Below are 22,479 nucleotides of genomic sequence, written 5' to 3'. Positions count from 1 at the left end.
AAGACTAAAAAAGGTTTTAGACTGAAGGAAACTGCTATTGGCGTGCGTACGCATCACATGCATATTTTTTGGCGGGGTAGATGGAACGGCATGCGGTCGGATCGGGCATCCAGGTGGCGAGACGGAGTGGCTGGAAATGGTATGAGATCAGTGTGTAGACAAACATTCCTGCATTTGAGGGATGCTGCTTCAGAGACATTGTGAAGTGAAGTCCTTAGCCCCCAACATTCACTACTTATTTCACATCCAATTCTCAGGATTTGTTGGGAAGCATCCCCTAGCTCATTTGATGATTTCAAAATTTCAAGGGTACGCTATAGAAAAAAAAAATGTACACTGAATGTTGAATGTTTGCAAATTTCAGTATTACCTCGTTCATTTTTTTTTCATTCATACTTTCAAAAAATATGTATAGGTACCCTGTAGATTGTATATTGAATGTTAAATGCCTACAAATTTCAACTGTAAGCCGTTCCTTTTTCCCCTTGTCTAATGGGATTAGTTTTTTGCATTTTGCAATCGTTTCAGTTTTTCGTTTCATATTATGTCCAGTGATCAAATATTTTTTATGTGAAATAATTCAGGTTGAAGTGCCTACTGCATACTTGCAAGCTGAAAACTATTATATCTGGCTGTTTTTTTTTTTTTGCCTTGTGTGAATCCTGAGTGTTGGATATAGAATGAGTGGTAGATGTTGGGGGCTAAGGCGCAGCGTGAATTAACTTCATAAAGTCACCGAAGTTGTGTCCGCATTTGAGCAGTGGGCGAGGTTCGTTAGAAGGCGAGGACGACGAAATCATGGGAGATTCACTGGGCCCATTGATAGAATCGGGTGTGATGTGTGGTGACACAAGATGTGGGGAAGACAGGAGGCATGCGGATCCTACGACCGAAAATTCTCAATAATGTTGAACCCATGTCCGAAATTGCAAGTTGTTTGAAAGGTCGGGAAAAATGCACAATTGTAATATCTCGAAATGTGTCCTCATATGAATTCCGACTATGGAATCTACATTCGAGCACGGTGTTTCACAAACAAGTCATATACTCGCCGATCCATACGAAAGATATTATTTAATGAGCATTCAATAATTTATGAATACAACAAAATATAATCATCACTATGTTGTCGGTAGGGTATATATCTATACTTACTAATAAAAAATAGGTATTCTTAGCCCGTCATGCTATTTTATAAAAAAAAACCTTGATGTTTTTAACATTATACCCGTAATACATATTAAATATTTTTTAAATTACTCGTATCTTCAAAACCGCAACTCCAAATTTAACATGTTATATGTGGATTTTAATTAGAAAAATATGTACAATCTGAATATACATATTAAATATATTTTTTAAATACTCCTATCTTCTAAATCGCAACTCCAAATCTAACATGTTATATATTGATTTTGATTAGAAAAATATGAATCTATATATGATTTTATTTTACCTATTAACCATTTTTAAAATATTATCTAGGATGCAATCTTAATCAGTAATGTATTACCCATCTTTCTTTCATACCAGTACTGATTTGGATTGTGGATGAACATCTCAGCAAAATTAGGATTAGAGACGAAATTGAAGATCACTTAACCGTTTATTTCTACGTATTAAATCTACATGCAAGCCGTATTTAAATAGAAGACCAGTAAAATCTTAAACTGCGTTTTGTAGGCTAAGATCGTCTTCGTTTGGCTCGTAGCTATAAATACTCAAATTATAGACCACTTTTGGTAAATTAAGAGTGCGTGGTATTCTTTTTCGCCGTTGGAACGCACGGGTCCTTTTTCTAGTTTTATTTATATGTGTCATGCGTTTTAATTTGATCTTCTTTATTCCTTTCACGCTTGAACTTTTTTAGATAATCAGGTCACACATAATACTTTTGTGCCACTGACCACATCTAACACAAGATTGACCGATAGTATATGTCCTTATTTATTTTTATTTTCCCCACATTTTGATGTGCATATGTTACAAAATATTCAGCAGCCGCAGTAATTATTCAAGTCTCAGAATGAAGGAACTGAATTTTCCTAGCAAACATGGAGCAACGGCATGTCGGCGTACGGGCCGTTCAGCACTCCATTGGCGATGATGTTGTACGCCTTCTCAGTCATGTGGATCTGGTCCCAGCTGGCAAACCTGGACGGGTCGGAGCAAACCCTCGCCGTCTGGTTGCAGCCATGGCCGGTGCCGTAGGGGCCATTACCACCACAACACGCCACTAGAGGATCGTCAATGCCATTCCTACTGGGATTCTTGACGAGCTCCATGAAGGCACCATAGTAGTCGGCATAGATGATCTTCACGTCGGCGTTGAGCGACTTGAGCTTCTCAACCTCCTGCTTCAGCAACTGATTGTGCATCTGGGAGAATTTGTTAAACCGCTTGAGGCAGTGGAACTGGTCGTAGTCCGCGGACTTGTTGCTCTTGTTACCACTCAGGTACGCCGGCACACACCCGATGGGGAAGTTCCCCGGAACAAGGACCGTCTTGGCACCGAGCTTGATCACCTCCTGGACGCCGTCCCCTATGCGGGCAATCACGTCGGGCATGTACTTCTGGGGCGTGTCTGTGTCATCGCCGTTTCCTCCGAAGAACCAGAAGTTGTAGTCGTTGCCGCCAATCTCACCAAACACTATGAGCGACTCGCTCAGGACACTCTTGGTGGCAGCTGATCACAAAAAGTAAGGAATAAGTGGACCAAGAAGACACGCATGTGTATACGGACATGTTGCCAAATTGAAATATGATAAGCTGACCGTAACGTATGCTTTTTACATGCGTTACATACCATCTCCCGGAGCAATCCTAGCGAGCACTTTCTTGAAAGATGCCAGCTGATCGTCGAGACTCCAAGGAAACGGCACACCGAAGTTATACCTCTTGAAGAAGTTCGGGTTTAGCGCCGTAGCACCGAACAAGGCGAAGTTGGCACCGGTCGGAAACTGGCTCGTTTTCTCGTCGGGCAAGCTCGGTGGCAGCAGCGGCAGGCCCAACGCTTGCGCTGACAGAGCATCCCGCATCAAATTTAGCATTTGTACGAAATCAGACAATTGGGTTGGGACACACATGGACATACATGCATATATATGTACTCACCGTAGAAGTCGACGATGAGACGCCCGTCGGAGGCGCGCCCCGTGGGATGGTGGAAGTAGGTCTTTCCATAAGGAGGCACCGAGGGCGGACCCGGCGGATTATTCTTACGGCCGCTGTACGCGAAGTTGCCGGCATCAGTGAGGGAGTCGCCGAAGGTGAACATGCGCTTGAAGCAGCCGCACGATCCAACATCAGCGTTGAGCAGAAAGACGGCAAGGACTGTCAGGAAAATGGAAAAGAGGGGATTGGAACTTCCCATCTCAGCTATCTAGCTAAGCAGGTGAACAAAAGTGTTGCTGATGTACGTTTCGTTTTGCTTTCCAGATGAGTTCCCTTGATCTACATTTTATATTCGAGCGTTATGCGGTCAAAGTGTGTATATCAAGATGTCTATAATTTTAGATAATGATATATTTTAAGCAGTGTGTATTTTACTACTACACTATTCTTACCCTGCAATTATATGGTGAAGATATCGCCAAATATGAAGTTCAATACAAATGCAGTCTTTAAAGATAAGATTGGGGTTCTATACCATTATTCATGCACTATATATGGCCCGAGTATTAAATAGGCGCCTGAAATTTATTTTGTGACTTCAATCAAATTGCTCTCCACCATCTGATTAATTAGGATCCAAAGGCCCATCTTCTTCTCTACTTAACAGGTCACTGGCAACCACTTCTTTTCCGACAAGATTATATATTAAAACCAGAAATAAAACTAAAGTAAAATTAAAAGATGAAGTGTTTTAAGGAAAAAATGAATTGAAGATGTTGGTACTACCCGGAAACAGTAAGAAAATGAATAAACTTTAAATAAACGATGAAAAAACTTGAACACAAAGTAGACGTAAAAAAATATTAACATGAGCACGTACACATGACCACAAATCACAGACATATTATGTAGTAATTGCGTTAATCCTGGGAGATTAATCGCCTCATGTTATATTGGTCGTACTCCCTCGTGCGCACGTACACATGAGCTCGTCGAAGATGAACTTCGATTCATATTGATATCGCAGGTGCGCGCAAACTATACACATGCACACACGACAACATTGACGCTTGCACAAGAACGATCAACTACACGACACACATGTAGATATGCAGACGTGCACGCACATGGGTGACGCGCGCACACACACCCATACGCCCAGAATACAAACAAAGAGAAGTTAGAAAAAACTGATTCTAACAAAATGTAAACACACATGAATGGGAAAAACAGTAAATTGATTGAACAAGAAAAAATTCAGGCACGTATGATGCAGCAAAAGCGACTATATATATGTGCATGCATGATAAATAGTCAACATGTAAAACATGTAGTTCAGTGTTTGGACAATGCATGAGAGGATTGAGGAAATGTTTTAATGTTCACTATATTTGGAAAGTATATTATGAGAGAACAGGGGAAATAAGGAGGAAGTTTATTAACTGAGATCCAATGGTTTTTCTAGAGGTGATAATGGCATGTATATGCATAGATGGTACAATTGTAGCCTTTTCGAAGTAAAAGTATTAATCCCATGGGGAGCGTCGAAAATGGTCTCTGCCTCTTGTAGAGGTTCATCAGAAAGTGCCTGCATTTTATTTGTGATCCAAAGAAAAAGTGTGCTGAATGTGAAAATATTGTAAGAGTGCTTAAAGGAGAATTTTAAAGTGCTAGAAAAGTAATACTCCCTCCATCCCAAAATAAATGTCTCGAGCTTAATACAATTTTATACTAAAGTTAGTATAAAGTTGAGACACTTATTTTAAAGCGGAAGGAGTAAATAACAAGAGAGTAACGGAAAGGAGAATATAGAATAGCGCTGAGGCGTTCAGAGGGGGTTTGGATTCACCACTAGTATATTTGTTACTTAGTTATGAGAAGGAATGATTTTGGGTTCAAATACATAACCAAATTACATGTTTCCGTATGAGCAGAGCAAGATAAAGATACGTTGTGGAAACTGCATATAGCCTTTAAGTGTGGCTTTCGTAATTAAGAAAATCTCTATGAATTCCCTAAATATCAAGATATGTTGTAAGCTTTGGTATTGACTAACAATTCCTATGAAGCAGTAAGCGCAATGTATCCTATATGAAGAATAGTTCATTGTGATGCATGAAGCATATTTGGTTGATTTAGGAAAAGTTCCATCAAAAGCCTTCTCTGCTTATCCCATGCCCATGGGGTCCAAAGAAATCTCTATAGACACTTTGTGTGCATGGGCCTCCTGACCTCCATGCCCATAGGATTTAGTATTGCACTCTCTACATACCCACGAGGCCTAAGCTTTATCTCTCGTGGTCTTATGTCCATGTAGGTTACTCTAGTTGGTCTTTCTAAATATCTATTGAAGCCATCAAGGTTGGTTTTGATGTCTATCCAAATATGTTGAATGTGAATTTCATTGGAGGATTTCAAAGGTTAAGATACTTGGCGTGGCGGAGCGACAACGACGGAGGCCGGGCCACACATTGGCGATGGCGAGAGTGTCGGGGAGATCGAGGTGCGACAGATAATAAGTGAATTTTGAGGAACCGCCGAAAACCAAAGTGTGGCTTCACTTTTTCATGAGGCGGGCGCTGCAAGAGGCTTACCACCCCTAAGTTGATTGTGGCTGGCATAGAGAATTCCCTGCCACATACATTTCTGGATATTTTTCAAGTGATTTTCTAATAGATATTTTGAATTTCAAACTTTTTCTAGGATGAATACACATCATCGAAAGGGGCATAATGCTCTTCCGTAAGTTGCACATACCCCAATTTGGTTACTTTTCAAGTTGATCTCCTATTTTCGAGGCATTACCTGATTTTCTGGCAAATCAAAGGGGCAAAATGCTCTTCGGTAAGAAAGAGCGTGCAAGCGACTTCCAATAGGGATGAAACTTTTCATATTGTTTTCATCTCATCCATGTATGGTGTGGTAAACAAATTACAACATTACATAGAAACCTTGATGCATCTCGTGTACAAACTGGGCACTCTCATCCAAAATGTGAGGGTTTCGAACGAAAACCGTCTTCACCACACAAAACTCCATCTTTTTAAATATATTGAACTGGAACCTTTTTCTAGAATGAATACACCACAAGAAAAATCAGATCCTCAAATTTGGGCACTTTGAGTTGGTTTGCTATTTTCGAGGCATTACCTGATTTCCCGGCCACTTGAAGGTACAAAACACTCTTCAGTAACATGTTGCGCGCAAACAAGATCTTAAACGGATGAAACGTTGCATGGTTTCTTCTTCTCGCCCATGTTGGGTGTGGTAAAACTTTAAAAGTGTTACACAGAAACTTGATGAACCTATTGCATAAAACAGACACTCTACAATCAAGTGTCAGTGTTTCGAAAGGAAAACGTCCCCTGCGAAACAAAACACCATTTTTTAAATCTTTTCAACTTCAATTTTTTCTGTGATTAGCACAAACCATCCAAAGCAACATATTCAAATTTGGCCTGTTTTCAAGTGTGTTTTCTATTTTCTAGGCATTCCCTGATTTTTTGCACTAAAAATGGCAACCACTCCACATTTTTTTCATGATTAATACACACATTTGAAAGCCCCAAGATCAAATTTGAATCTAATAGTTTAGCAAATTAGATTTTTAACGAGTTTTTGGACTTAAGATATGTGTGGCGGGCGGCCTATATCACTCGCCAAATCAAACCCTTGGAAACTTTTAAGAAATTTGGCGCATGACATCTAAATAATGGTGTGGCGGGTAGAGTTTTTATCATGCCATTGATTTTTTATTTAGCAATGGTAAGCCGTTACTTCATGCCCGCCGCAGCTGTTTTTTTAACTGCGAGCGTTAGAGATTACTACTGGCAGGCAGAATTATTCACCCACGACTGATTCGTTATACAACAGTGGCGGGTTGTTAGTTCCAGCCCGCAATTATTGTATTTAGCCTACTACTGTGTGAATATCAATGGCGGGCATTTATTTATATCCGTCGCTGTAACTTTTCCAGAAAACGTTGTGTAGTGTTCATCAGGGGGGAGCTTCCAGAAGGGGCGAGGTTGGGCGCTCGCCCTACCTTGATTTTTGACGATTTTGTTTTACGTACATGTATATACCGCTTTTTCGATCGCTAAAACATAAAGCCGTTTAGAAATCATGGTGAAGCATTTCTAGGCCATGATGTAATATTGCACCTACCTGGATGACTTATTTGACCATAGCAACTAGTAGGCCCTGCACGAGCCTCGCTCGATCCAGTCATCTACTCCTACATTCGTCCACATCGGGTGCAAACTCTAGCAGCCAAGATGAGTGCTAAGCGCATGTGTGAGGCTGACGACCGACAGGAGCGTGCAAGGATGTGGTCATGTACTCGCGTTTTCGACAACCGACAGAAGCAAGCACCGCCACAGGAAGGGGCGAACAGAATAGGAAAAGGGCTAGCAAAGAAGAAGGAGAGATCTAATTTGTTTTGAAAGTGTCATTGTTTCAGAAAAAAGGTTGACATTCTTTTTTTTTTTGGAGGTACAAGGTTTGACATTCTATAACTACAATGCAATGATTAGTGGCATTTGTTTGATGAATGAAGCTTATTGCTTTGCTTATTTTCTTTTACAACTTGATCGAATGGATAAATTACTTATGAGGTTTTCTCCAAATTGGGGTATAAGGATTGAAAAAATACATCCGAGGCATAGTAAATTTTGTTTGCATTAAAAAATTCTTAACAGTTCTCCCCATCTCAAAAAAGTATGGTCCTCCGCCACTGGGATTCATAGCGACGTCCGTCACTAAGTAGAGACACTAACATGTCTTTTTTGCAGTAGTGAGAGCTATCCAAAACCCTACGAATGCCCAACACGATGAGTTGAGCAAGGCGTTCCTTCCTTAGGAAGTCAACCGTATACACGTTGTCCTCCAGAAGCACTAGATTCCGAGGAAACGTAGATAAGACCAGTCCCGTAGTCATTTGAATCCTCCGCACGTCAGATAGAACTCCAGCAGTCATTCTTACGATCCTAGTCTTGGCACTCCCAACCCATTGTCGGCTGGAATTGGCACACTCAGTCTCGAAGAATAGTAAACTATGATCGCACACCCCGTAGGCCGTGATCATTGGTTTAGCATAACGATTAGGGGCATTGATGGGATGGGGTCCCGTCCTAACACAATTATCACAAAGCTTAGTCGTACATTCGACCGCGGAGTGACCCCTTTCGCTACATCTGTAACAATAGATCTTCTCTTTCTTTCTTGCACCTTTCCTTGTCAGATCTTACGCTGTGGACTCCCACGATACAACATTCTGAGAACGTTAGGTGCCGCCATGAGCACAATCAGCACTCTTCCCTTTCTTCCTTTTTCAAATTGTGTATGCATTCATATGCAGTTAACTCATTGTCATATATACAATGACATAGACTTTGCTGCTGTTCTTCCTCCTGGGGGCATCGTCTTGGAGCAGTGGTTGACTAGAGAGGCCAACAGGTGGAGCGGTGTTACATTGACCGCATTGAAGACGGTTGGTATCAGCGGTGTGGAGCAGTCGAGTCTCAGTGTTGGGCGCGGTTGGATCGACGCGCACGGGCTGGTGTCTCTGTTTGGCGCAGTGCTGACGTCGATGGCATATGGAACTGGCAGTATCTTTGCAGTATTTCCTCCTGGAGATGGGATGGTGAAAGATGGCAGTGGCGGGTCCTAGAGCATGCGCATGTAGTGGACGATATGGGACGCCTAGACCGGATGGTTTTAAGGCCACTTCATTAGACTATGCCTGTTATGCGGATAGAGTATATTTGTATACTCTTAGGTGTAGCGATTTTGTTCGCCTAGTAGGTGGCTTCTGGATAATCCATGTTATCATTTTTTTCAGGCTCCGATGAATAATTAATAAAGATGGTTGTGTGTATCATGTTGATGGAGAGGCTGGGGTAATCCTCTTTCTAAAAAAATATAAGCCAGCCCGGGACAAAAGCGCTTTACTCCTCCAAAATAATTTAGTCCAGAATAGGCCTTATAAAAGACATTACGAAGTGAGATCGGTCTAGTAAGATTTTAAGGGTTTTTAATCTTGGGGCTAAGAACCACCAACATAGTACGTACTATCCACATCCGACATTAGTCCTGTTACAAAAAATTCACGGGTACTATGACATACCGAATTTTTTAGGATGTGCCAATGCTTGATATCAAATCCAGCCGTAAACCTGTCAACTCCCGGAGATTTATTCGGATCCATCATGGAGAGAGCATCTTCTATTTCTGAATCAGAAACTTGCAAACAATCTTTCATTCATTGCATCACTCACTCTATGTATCCACATGAGTGATGATCTGCTCCAGATGCGTATCCTCCTGAACTGTGAAGCGTGTTTCATAAAAATTAATGGCTGCCTCCTCCAGTTCATGTTGTGCCATAATAGTTCTGCCATCATCGGGTTTTAGCGCCTTAGTTTTATTCACTCGAGCCCTCTCCTTGCTTTGAGCATGGAAATACTCAGTGCTTCGATCCCCTTCCCGCAGCCAGTTAATTCTAGAGCGTTGTTTTGCCAGCACTTTTCGCTACCCAAAAGTTCTGAAATCCTCTTCACAAGATATTTTTCTTCAACCGAAGGACCTTTCCATAGTGCCCTTTGCCTGATAGGCAGAACCCTAGCATGGATCTATGCGGCCACTATCAGGTTCACCGCTGTAGGTATACTTCTCCCTCGGCTAGCGAGGTGGGACTAAATATCTAACCGCACTACGGCTGTGCCAGGCACAAGCCTGTCGTGTCGGTTTGTGGTACAAACCGGGACCAGAGACAGACTTTAGTGTCGGTTGGTGGTACAAACCGGGACAAATGGCCCCCTTTCGTCCCGGTTAGTTTCGCAAACTAGGACTACATGTATCTTCTTCCCCGCCATTTGGGCTGCTCAAAACTGACGTGTAGACCTGGTTTGCTGAGTCAACCGGGATGAAAGGATGGAATTGGTGCCAGTTCGGGCCACTAACCGGGATAGAAGGTTTTCGCATATAGGCGGGAGTTGTCGAAATTTCCCCCAAAACTCTCCCTTTGCTCACCACCGCCCCCCGAGCCAGTACGTCCTCGTCGTCGCCGCCCCCGATCCAGTCCTCCTCGTCATCACCACCGTCACCGTCGCCCCGAGCACGTCATCGTCGCCGCCGCCCCCGATCCAGTCCTCCTCGCCGCCGTCGACGCCCCAAGCACGTCGCCGTCGCCGCCTCCGAGCCCGTCGTCGTCGCCCCAAGCGTGTCATCGTCGCCGCCCTGAGCTCGTCGTTGTCGCCGCCCCGAGCCCGTCAGCCCCGGTGAGCTCCTCCTCTGCGTGCACTGCTTGTCGCCACCGTCGCCCCTGCATATTGATGTTCATACAAATTTTGTTCATAGATTATACTAGAGATGTATTCGAGATTAAATTCGAGATGTATTAAGTTGATTATTGGTTCTAAGTGAAAGAAAACCTTTTTGCCTCTTGAGATCTATTGCATTATATATCATAACGTACATCTATGAACTATTTAACATTTGGAAATGAAATATAAAAAGTTTGTGCATGTTTAAAACATAGAAGTTCGTGTAATTCAGTTATTCGTACAAGGAGCTGAAATATTTACAGAAACTATCAAAGAGAACAGTTGTTGGGGAGATAATGCTCGATGATTATTTGTTGTATCTCAACGACACCGATGGTATGGAAGGAGAGGATGACGGCTCAGATGATCGAACAATGGAGGAGGAAGGACATGCTCATGATGGCTCCAGTGAACGAAGGCCGGAGGAAGAAGGAGACCATGATGATGGCTCCAGTGACCGAACGGAGGAGGGAGATGTTGCAAAGTCCGGCGAGGTATATATATTAATTAAGCCCGAAGGTATGTACATATATTAACCCTTATTTCTTCTTTTATATCCCTACGGATCGAGCCAAACTTCGGTAAAGAGACGAGGCCCGAAGAGAAGGTTGTGCATGGATGAAAAGTTCACAATCACAGCACTCGCGGCCGATGGCCTACCGATTGAACCCAAGCTAACCAAGGACGCATTTTTGGCTCAGTGCGGAGCTATTGTTAGGGACAACATCCCAATCAGCGTCAAGCAATGGAAAAAGCCTAAGGGCGGTGACGTCCCTGAAGGTGATTATGTCACCGCTAGGCAGAAAGATGATCTTTGGACCACGCTGAAGGCAAATTTCACCCTAACGCCAGACGAAGATCCGAATAAGCCAGTTATAGAGCCACTGGTCAAGGCGTGTGCTCTTAAGAAGATGGCACATCTTTTCGGGATGTGGAAGAATGATTTGAAATCAATATTTGTCGACAAAGGGAAGACTCCAGAAATCATGGGCTGATTTGAGAAGATAAGAACCATGCCGCAAGTCATCGGAGAAGAGTAAGAAAATGTCAGAGACAAACAAGAACCATGCCGCAAAGAAGCAGTATCACCATCACACGGGGTCAGGTGGCTTCCTCAAAGCCCGGCCGTTGTGGGACAAAGCTGATAATGACCCGATTGCTAAAGGGGTCCAACCACAGACATTGAACTGGCCAAACCGTTCAAGGACTTGGTTCTTCGGGGTTGGAGGAAATTTGGACCCTGAAACAGGGAAGTGTTGTTGGACGAACGAGCAACTTTCAATACCCATGATCAAGCTTCAGAAGTGTACCTCCGCAGCGCAGGAAGGGACGTTAATTACAAACAGAGAGAATGACGAGATGACTAACGCCCTAGGGAATGCTGAGCACCCTGGACAAACACGACGCACACCAGGCTCCATTCCGTGGAAGTTTGGGTTTCCTAACGCAAGCGGTTCCAGAAGATGGGAGAGAAAGAGGAAAGCGGAGCTGAGCGACATGCAGCAGATCAAGGCAAGACTTCAAAAACTAGAGGAACTTGAGAGCCAGCGAGCTGCCGGCCAACCATCTCAGCGGCACGAAGCTACCCTAGAAGGTACCCCACCATCTCAGCGGAGAAGCAGCATGGCTTCCATGCAACCCGTTCAGCATGACTTCACGGCTCGTAGCTACCCCGTGGATACTATCACGGAGGCTCAACGTTGCATGCTTATGATGAAATGTCGGAACCACACTTTCAAGGCGGATGTCGGCTCTGTTGAAACTCCTCAACCCAACGGATCTTGTCACTGCCTTCTGATTCCACATGGCTATGCTGTTGTGATGGTGGATCAAGTAATGGAGGAATTTGAGCAACTCGAGCTTGACCACCCTACAGGTGAAGGGGAGATTCAGCTGGTTTGTGCTGTGGGGAGTACATGTCTATGGCAGAAGGAGTTCATCAAACTTCCAAACTGGACGCCTCCGCCTCCTCCTCCGACGACGACGAGTCAGGGCACTCCGCCTCCTCCCCTTTCTCCTCCTCCTCCTCCGGCGAGTGATCAGGGCACTCCGCTTCCTTCTCCAGCTCCTCCGATGCGTGGGGGCACTTCGCCTCCTCCGGCACGCCAGAGCAGTCCGCCTCCTCCTTCGCCTCGTCGCAACGTCACAAGACAAACGCCGCCGCTTCGTCTCGTCCGGTGCGTTAGAGCAGTCCGCCTCCTTCTCTCAAGCAGAAGAGGGACGCCTCCTTCTCTCTGGCAGCTAGCAGTACAAGCAGAGGCGGGAGGCAATTCAGATACGGTCCATCTCTCAAGCCTCTGGAAAAGTTACCATATGAGAGGACCAAGGAGGAAAACCAGGAGATATGTCATGCAGAATTGAGGGCCCATTTTGCAAAGAAAACTCCACCTCTGATGGAGAAGCTAGATCCGGTGAAAGTGGAGCGCATTATCAATCAACTTCAGCGTCCACCAACGCCTCCGCCGGATTCCAACTATGACCGAATTCTTAAAAAGACATATGCACAAGCGGTGCGGTCGGGAACTACTTCTAGTGATGCAAGGTTAGCAGAACAAACAAGTGGGAAAACAATTCCCGAGCTCGATATCATCGTCGCTAATCAAGCAAAAATGGTGCCCGGTACCAATCCTGATGATTACTTGAGGGATGATGTAATAAAAGAACAATATAAATACGTGCACAGGAAGCCTCTCGTCAAACCTAGTCATCCTGCTCTAACAACGATGATGCACAGATGGCATGAGTGGTACATGAAAACCTACAGGGAGTCTGGGAAAAATGCTATGTATGTGGTAGTGAAACCAGAGCACGAATTCATTGGACTTCCCGTGATTACTATTCAATTTCAGGAGTTCTTTCAGTTATACAATCAACTGCCCTTGACAAACAACTCATGACTTCCTACTGTCTGTAAGTATTACTTCTATAGTTAAGTCTCTAGCTCAGCTTGTTCATTGCATGTATATATAATTATCGTCACTATATATATTATGCAGATTGAAGATCGTCGAATTAAAAAAAGCAGGAATCATCGACGTTGGGTTCATTAGCCCAGATGTCGTAAATGAATTGACGATACGAAACTCAATCAAAGAGACTGAGGAGAACTTGCTAAACTCGTTCCTTATACATCAAAAAAAGGAAATAATCTTTCCTTACAACTTCAAGTGAGTGTTGTTGTCTTCTTGTAAACACGGTTTCTCTTACTCCAGGTTAATTAAGTAATGTAATTGATGAGTTATATATGTGTGCGCAGAGACCATTTTATTTTGCTATCCATTGATGTTGACAGGACATTAGTAAATGTCTTAGACTCGAGATGTAAAGCCGAAGCGGATTATGAGGACATAACTTCAATGCTCAAGAAGTAAGTTCAGGAAATATACCGACACCATATCGGCATGCAACTTTCGTTAATTTCCTGATATCAAGTAATCGTTTTCTTTGCCTAGCAGGGTTTGGACGAAGTTCGTCAATAAGGTTCCCGGTCTAAACAAAGAGTTGCGATTTCTAATTGATTCAAATTTTCATCAATATATCATTACCATGTTTGTTTATCAATTTGATTGAACTATATTCTCATAAAGTGTATGTACCAGAAAGAAGACACTGTTTTATGTGCATACTACGTATGCGAGTTCATTCGCCACTCGACCTCTGAGTGGGTCTTCTCTGAGAAACAATTTCAAGTACGTAAATAATATTCATAATTGTGTTGAGTTTTATTCATATGTATGCATGTATTGACCCCCTTCTTTAAATTAGATATCGCAGATGCAGAATGAACTCCTACCATATGATCGCATACAAGCAATTCAAGAGGAATTGACGGAATTCTTTCTTGACCACGTCATACCTAAAACCGGAGAATGACATGTGGATTTGTCATTGGTTCTTAATTAGAAGATGTTTTGGATTAATTGTAAAAGATGTTATATTATATATATGTAATAGCGTCGGATAGATATACGAAAACTTATTATTCAACCAAGCATGGAGAAAGAGAGGACACTTCTCTCTATTAGCTAGCTAATACAATATGAAACCACTAAATTAAGCGCTCCAAAACCCCACCCAAATCCACCCCCCATTCAAAAAAAATCCAGCTCCGGCCAGATGCTGACGCGTGGATGCCATGTTGTCCCGGTTGGTGTGACCAATCAGGACTAAAGAACCTCGTGCCCGGGCTACCAGCAAAGGCCACATGGAGACCCTTCAATCCCGGTTAGTAAGGGAACCGGGACTAAAGGTTATCGGCTTTAGTCCCGACCCTTTAACCCCGGTTCCAGAATCGGGGCTAATGGGCCTCTGGAACCGGGACAAATGAGCCATTTTCTACTAGTGTATAACATACACATAGTAAAAGACAACTAAAAGCATCCATGCTATGTGTCAAGTTGGGCCTGTCGCTAACCCCCCCCCCCCTTCCTAACACATGTTTACATTATTGATTCGACATCTCCATGACCATGACCTGTGAAACATGGTCATCAACCAATACATGTGATAGTCTTATATTCATATGTGTCCTCACATGAACTCCGACTGGGGACTAGTTTATAATCATTCAAGGATAGAATTTTGCAACCAAGTCTCATACTTGCAAATAAATACAAACGATGCTATTCAATGAACATTCAACAGATCATGGAAAATTCTCTGTCCATAGAATATTCATGTTTTCCTTTGGCTAAGTGTGTACAATAAAATACTAACCAGAGATAACTTAGCTAAGAGGAAAAATGTCGAGGATCCTTCTTGCCTATTCTGCTCTGAACTGGAGTCAGTACAACATCTTTTCTTTGATTGTGTAGTGGCTAAATGCATCTGGATGTTTTTGCGGATTTCTTTCAAATACCAATTTCCTGTTTTAAAGACATCTGTGCCTTGTGGCTGGTTCATAAGAAAAACCAGTTCAGAACATGATTGTGGCTTCCTCCTTATGGAGTATTTGGAGACTAAGAAATGAATTATTTTTTTCAAGGTCAAACTTGAAAAAATCTGGACTGTGTTCTTGTGAAGCTGTGAAGTTTTCTACGATAATGGTCTATTCTCTGCGACGCTACATAGGAGGATGTAGTGTGGCAATTCATCTCTAAACTTGACACATTCACAGGGGAACTTCTGCGCATCGCTTGGAGGAGCTGAATTCTGCAAGTGTTGGTGTTGCTGTTAAATAGCTTTTTATTCTGTTTAGAGGTGATGACTTGACTAAATTCTTGTTTTGAGATATTTTCGGCCTGTGATGGTCTTTGTCAGTGTGAGATATGTAAACTTGGTTATCTGATGCTTCATCAATAAAATGGAGCAGGAGGAGAACCACTTTTATTCAAAAAAAATCAACAGATCATGGATAAAAGGGCATATAATGATCACTCTGTTGCCTGTAGGGTATATTTCTAGCACACTAATGTGTCAGGCGTATTTAATTTGATCTTCTTTACTGCTTTCACGCTTGTACACCCTTTTGTATAATAATGAAGTCACATATATAATACTTTTTGCCCAGTGACCATATCTAAATCAAGACTGGGCTGGACAATAGTGCATAACCTTTTTCTCCATTGTTGCACTTTTTGAAACGCATGTGGTACAAAGTATTCTTTAGCCGTAAAAATTATTCAAGTTCAAAAAATGAAGGAACAAAATTCTCCTAGCAAGCGTTGAGCAATGGAGTGTCAGCATACGGGCCGTTGAGCACACCATTAGCGATGACATTGTACGCCTTCTCCGTCATGTGGATCTGGTCCCAGTTGGCGAACCTCGACGGGTCGGGGCAAACCTTCGCCTTCTGGTCGCAGACATGGCCAGTGCCGTAGGGGCCATTGCCACCACAACATGCTACCAGAGGCTTGTCAATGCCATTCCTGCTAGGATTCTTGATAAACTCCATGAAGGCACCGTAGTAGTTACCGTAGATGATCTTCACACCGGGGTTCTGCGACTTGAGCTTGCTGATCTCTTGTTTCAATAGCTGGTTGTGCATCTGGGAAAACGCGTTGAACCATTTGAGGCAGCCAAACTGGTCGTAGTCCGTGGCTGTGTAGCTCTTGTTACCACTAAGGTAAACAGGTACGCACCCGATGGGGAAGTTCCCCGGGACAAGGATCGTCTTGGCACCGAGCTTGATCACCTCTTGGACACCGGCTCCTATGCGGGCAATCACGTCGGGCATGTACTTGTGGGCCGTTTCCCGGCTGCGTGTATGATCGAAGAACCAGAAGTTGTAGTCGTTGCCGCCAATCTCGCCGAAGACGACCAGGGATTCGCTAAGGAGGCTCTTGGTGGCAGCTGTTCATAAAGGAAAATGGAAGAAATTAACAAAGAACACATACGCATGTTAAGCTGACCGTAACGTATGTTTTTGCCTGCATTACGATACGTACCATCTCCCGGAGCAATCCGTGCGAGCACTCTGTTGAAAGAAGCCAGCTGATCGTCGAGGCACCCGTGCTGCATACTGAAGTTATACCTGGACATGAAGTACTTGGGGTTGAGCGCAATAGAGCCAAACACGGCGAAGTTGGCCCCGGTCGGGAACTTCCCCGTCTTCTCCTCGGGAATGCTCGGCGGCAGCAACGGTAGGCCCAACGCTTGCGCTGACACGACATCAGGCACCAAATTTAGCATGCACACGAAATTCGAACGGTCGGAACACACATGCATGCATCCATGTACTCACCGTAGAAGTCGATGATGAGACGCCCATCGGAGGCACGGCCCGTGGGGCGGTGGAAGTAGGTCTCTCCATAAGGGGGAACAGAGGGTGCACCCGGCGGACTGTTGTGGCTGATATATGCGAAGTTGCCGGTGTCGGTGATGGAGTCACCGAAGGAGAAGATGCGCTTGAAGCAGCCGCACCACCCTAGATCAGCGTTGAGGAGCAGGACAGCCAAGACGAAGACGACTGCAAGGGAAATGGAGCAGTGCCGATTGGAACTCCCCATCTTAGCTATCTGGCTAAACAGGACAAGAGACAGACGCTAGCTATCTGGTTACAAATAGAAATGTTCCAGATCTACGTTTCGTTTAGTATTCCAGATGGGTTACCTTCATCCCCATTTATATTAGAGCGTTATGCGGTCCAAGTTTGTAAATCGGGATGGCCTTTAATTTAATTATGATATTCTTTTAGCAGCATGTATCTTACTACCACACAATTCTTTCCCTACAGTTATATCGCATCATGAAGATATTGCTAAATATAAGTTCTGAAAGATATGATTGGGTTTCTATAGCATTAGTTTATGCACTATATTGGGCAGACTATTGTCTTAAATTATCTTGATTTTCAGCCAATTCATGTCTCACGTGACACTTTTTTTTTACATGGCAGTACCTTCTTTTCCGACAAGAGTATAAACTAAGATTCAAACTAAAACTATGAAAACATAAAAACTTGAGCGAACTAAAGACATTGGCATTACCATAAAAAATAAAATGAAATACACATATAGAATTGATGACAAAACTTGAACATAAATTACACATTTTCACAATATGTAAGAATGAGCTGATAATACGGACATGGAGTATATGAGCTCGAGCTCATATCCTCCTGGATGAATAGTAAAATCGGCAAATATAGTAAAAAATAATAAAACAATTATGAAATTTTGGGCCATGAAACATTGATGTTTTTTTTACATGCTTGCAAAATTTCACGGTAAAATCACATTTGAGGAGGGGTGGACAAAAAACAAAGTCAACGCTCCAAAAATAGTGTTTTTGCAAGAGTTTTGGAGCATCAATTTTGTTTTTTTTTGTCTACACCTCCAGGAATGTGATTCCTTTATGAATTTTTGCATGCATGTAGGAAAAACATCAATGTTTCTTGCCACAAAATTTTAGAATTTTTTGCATAGTTTTATTTTTTTTGAATTTTACTGTTCTTCAGAGAGCATGTGAGCTCGAGCTCACAATAGCACTTTCGTGATAATATTGTAATTTGTTGATAGTAGTATAAGTTCCACACATCTTACATAACTGAGACTATTCAAGATATCCCCGATATGCCAATAAATCTACCAATTTATCGCTTACCGGTGTCTGCCGATAAGATAAATTGGACGATAAATTGACTGATACGCTGATAAATTAGCTGATATGACAATAAATCGGGTGATTTACCCCGTATCCTGAATCGGCCGGTAAGTTCCCGAGAACCGATATCCAAAACATTCAGATTAATCACCTCATATCATATTGATAGTATGGTTTTGCATGCACATACACACATGAACACGTCGAAGATGATTTACGTTTTGCATTGATATCACATGTACACACACGCACACTACACACACAACACACACATGTGTGCGCAGGCACGAGCAGACAACGACACACTTGTACACAAGCAGACACGCACACACACATAAACACGACGTGCACGTGCACACACAAGCACGTACACATACACATAAACCCACATGTACACGCAAAGAAAGAAAAACCCAACTTGGAAGAAAGAAGAAGAAATAACAAAAGCAAATGCACATGAGAAAGAAAAAAAAGGAAATTGATTGTAATAGAAAAAAAATTAGGCGCCTATGTTATAGCAAAAGAGACTATATATACTAGATGGGCATATTAGGCATGCATGATAAATAGCCGTCAAGTAAAACGTGTTTGGTGTTATAAGTTTTTGGAGGAAGCATCAGAGGATTGACGAATCGTTTTAACGTTCACCATATTAGATGAGCATATTAAGAGAGAATCATCAACATAATGAGCAAGTGTATTATGAGAGATCGGGTTGGTTATAGAGGTGAGAACCAACCAGTGATCGAATGGACGGTTAGGTGGGCAGTGGTAGTCTACCTCATCATGGATCAAATCCTACGTTTAGTTCAAGAATAGGACTCTCCCTGATTCTATTGATCAGCCCATGAAGGGGATTTATACAAAACACAACATACTTAGCTCTATATAGGTTAGCATAACGTGCAAGACAAAGTGGAGCATGACGTGCGATATGGGCTATCTATGCAACATGTGGCTCAGTCCTTATGTTGCACTTGTAAAGGGTGTCTTTTAACAGCCCTACAGTCACAATGGGTTCGTCGAAGATGTTGGGAGTAGACCAAAATTCGAGGAAGACGGTCCATGGGAGCCCCTTCATGAGGATGTCAATGAACTATAGGAGATAGAGAGGATCTGTAGAACACGAACATCGTTGAAGAAATCTGCTCACAGACGAAGTGAAAATCTATCTCGATATGCTTTGTCCGCCGATGGTGTACATGGTTGGTGGAGAGGTACACCGCACTCCCGTTGTCGCAATAGACGGTCGTTGCCTTGTTTGGTGGCCTGCCGGAGCTCGTGGAGTAGTTGTCGCAACCAGCATGCCTCTACCACCGTGTTTTCCACGACCATGTACTCTGCCTCTGCACGAGATGGCACCAATGGAGCAACTTATTGTCAAAAGAGGTTGTGGCCCGCCCAGCCCTTAGCAAGTGTAGTAGGGTATTCAGACTAGATTGGGCCGCGAGAGTAAAACTATTGTGCTTTTCTTTCTATTGGCCCGTCCAGGTTCGCTACTGTAACTCGGCCACTACTAGACCATGATAGTGTCTGTTGATGCTTAATGGACTAGGACACGAAGTTGTCACCGATGTAAATGTAGTACCCCAACATAGCCTTTCGTGTGTCGGGGCAGCCAGCCCTTCTGACATCCGAGTACATGATTAACCAGTGGTCGGAGGAGTGCGACATATGAAGCCTTAGCCGCGCGATGGTGGGAATATGCCACAACATCCATTTCAAGACGGTGAAGTGTGGCTCCCGGGGGTCATGCATGAACAAGAAGACCTGCTCAGCAGCATAGAAGATGCCCATGCGCGCAAGTATGAGGTGCTAGAGAGCACCTACCAAAGTGCGGTAGTGCCAAGGATCGGTGACTGGTATCCCGTCGGATGGGGAGAGCTTGGAGTGTGTATCGATGGGCATGCTCACAGGCTTGCAGTTGCTCATGTTCGCGCGCCTGATGACCTGAGAGGTGTACTGATGCTAGGAGTGAAAGATCCCATGAGTGACATTGATCATTGTAAAGTGATAGATGTCACCGTGATCAGCATGGAAAATTCATAGTGGATCTGCATGATATGTTGTTGTTGAAATTAGTAGTGGATTTAGGCCCATAAGAGAATTTCAAAAATCTCCAAGGGCCCATGTAGGTGGTGGCATGACAAGGTGGTGGTGGGAAGTTTAGTCCCACCCCCCTAGTGGAGAAGAAATTGGACCCATTTATAAGGGTCTCTCTTCTACATGCTATTGGAGAGTGAGAAGAGAAGAGGCCCTCGCGCACTCCTCCTCCGCCGCCTGCCGCGCCGCACCGCGAGTTGCGGTTACAGAAGCTAGGAGAGAAAGAGGAAAGCGGAGCTGAGCGACATGCAGCAAATCAAGGCAAGACTGCAAAAACTAGAGGAACTTGAGAGCCAGCGAGCTGCCGGCCAACCATCTCAGCGGCACGAAGCTACCCTAGAAGGTACCCCACCATCTCAGCGGAGAAGCAGTATGGCTTCCATGCAGCCCGTTCAGCATGACTTCACGGCTCGTAGCTACCCCGTGGATACTATCACAGAGGCTCAACGTTGCGTGCTTATGATGAAATGTCGGAACCTCACTTTCAAGGCGGATATCGGCTCTGTTGAACCTCCTCAACCCAACAGAACTTTTCACTGCCTTCTGATTCCACATGGCTATGTTGTTGTGATGGTGAATCAAGTAATGGAGGAATTTGAGCAGCTCAAGTTTGACCACCCTACAGATGAAGGGGAGATTCAGCTGGTTCGTGCTGTGGGGAGTACATGTCTATGGCAGAAGGAGTTCATCAAGCTTCCAAACTGGACGCCTCCGCTTCCTCCGACGACGACGACGAGTCAGGGCACTCCGCCTCCTCCCCTTCCTCCTCCTCCTCCTCTGGCGAGTGATCAGGACACTCCGCCTCCTTCTCCAGCTCCTCCGATGCGTGGGGGCACTTCGCCTCCTCCTTCGCCTCCTCCGACGCGTCAGAGCAGTCCGCCTCCTCCTTCGCCTCATTGGCAATGTCGGAAGACAAACGCCGCCGCTCTGGTTCGTTCGGCACGTCAGAGTATTCCGCCTCCTTCTCTCAAGCAGAAGAGAGACGCATCCTTCTCTCCGGCGGCTAGCAGTACAAGCAGAGGCGGGAGGCAATTGAGATACGATCCATCTCTCAAGCCTCTGGAAAAGTTACCATATGAGATGACCAAGGAGAAAACGAGGAGATATGTCGTGCCGAATTGAGGGCCCATTTTGCAACGAAAACTCCACCTCCGACGGAGAAGCTAGATCCGATGAAAGTGGAGCGCACTATCAATAAACTGCAGTGTCCACCAGCGCCTCCGCCGGATTCCAACTATGAACGCATTCTTAAAAAGACATATGCACAAGCGGTGCGGTCGGGAACTACTTCTAGTGATGCAAGGTTATCAGAGCGGACAAGTGGGAAAACAATTCCCGAGCTCGATATCGTCGTCGCTAATCATCCAGAGATGGTGCCCAGTACCAATCCTGATGATTACTTGGGGATGATGTAACAAAAGAACAATATAAATACGTGCACGGGAAGCCTCTCGACAAACCTGGTCATCCTGCTCTAACAACGATGATGCACAGATTGCATGAGTGGTACATGAAAACCTGCAGGAAGTCTGGAAAAATGATATGTATGTGGCAGTGAAACCAGAGCACGAATTTGTTGGACTTCCCGTGATTACTATTCAATTTGAGGAGTTTTTTCAGTTATACAATCAACTGGCCCTTGACAAACAACTCATGACTTCCTACTGTCTGTAAGTATTACTTTTATAGTTAAGTCTCTAGCTCAGCTCGTTCATTGCATGTATATATAACACTAGTGGGGAGAGGGCCTATAGCCCGGGCCCGTAAGGGGCTTTAGTCCCGGTTCACCAATCGGGACTAAAGGCATAACCTTTTCGTCCCGGCCCTCTTACACGCCGGGACTAAAGGTGCTCCACGTGGGCGCCTCGTAGCGCCCCAGGGGCAGGCCCTTTAGTCC

General features: G+C 44.0%; 1 protein-coding gene and 1 pseudogene across 1 annotated transcript; both read right to left on the bottom strand.

Annotated features, from left to right (window-relative positions):
- Nucleotides 1–1,909: 1,909 nt before the first annotated feature.
- Nucleotides 1,910–3,420, bottom strand: LOC123413091 (GDSL esterase/lipase At1g28600-like). The gene is made up of 3 exons (XM_045106035.1): nucleotides 3,115–3,420; nucleotides 2,807–3,019; nucleotides 1,910–2,686 (listed from the first exon to the last, which is right to left on the bottom strand). Exons 1-3 carry the CDS (start codon nucleotides 3,371–3,373, stop codon nucleotides 2,046–2,048), a joined length of 1,113 nt encoding a protein of 370 aa, XP_044961970.1. The 5' UTR covers nucleotides 3,374–3,420; the 3' UTR covers nucleotides 1,910–2,045.
- A 12,525-nt stretch (nucleotides 3,421–15,945) lies between these two features.
- On the bottom strand, nucleotides 15,946–17,451 carry LOC123409682 (annotated as a pseudogene).
- Between the last annotated feature and the right edge of the window lie 5,028 nt (nucleotides 17,452–22,479).

The sequence above is a fragment of the Hordeum vulgare genome, chromosome 7H, assembly GCF_904849725.1.
Source record: "Hordeum vulgare subsp. vulgare chromosome 7H, MorexV3_pseudomolecules_assembly, whole genome shotgun sequence".
In the NCBI taxonomy this organism is placed as follows: Eukaryota; Viridiplantae; Streptophyta; class Magnoliopsida; order Poales; family Poaceae; genus Hordeum; species Hordeum vulgare.
Note: the sequence above shows the minus strand (reverse complement) of the source record. Positions and strands in the feature narration are given on the sequence as shown.

Coding starts and splice junctions, on each gene's coding strand:
- LOC123413091 (XM_045106035.1), bottom strand. CDS start 3,373: ATGGGAAGTTCCAATCCCCTCTTTTCCATTTTCCTGACAGTCCTTGCC. Junction 3,020..3,114: donor TCTCATCGTCGACTTCTACG/GTGAGTACATAT, acceptor ATGCTCTGTCAG/CGCAAGCGTTGGGCCTGCCG. Junction 2,687..2,806: donor TAGGATTGCTCCGGGAGATG/GTATGTAACGCA, acceptor TTTTGTGATCAG/CTGCCACCAAGAGTGTCCTG.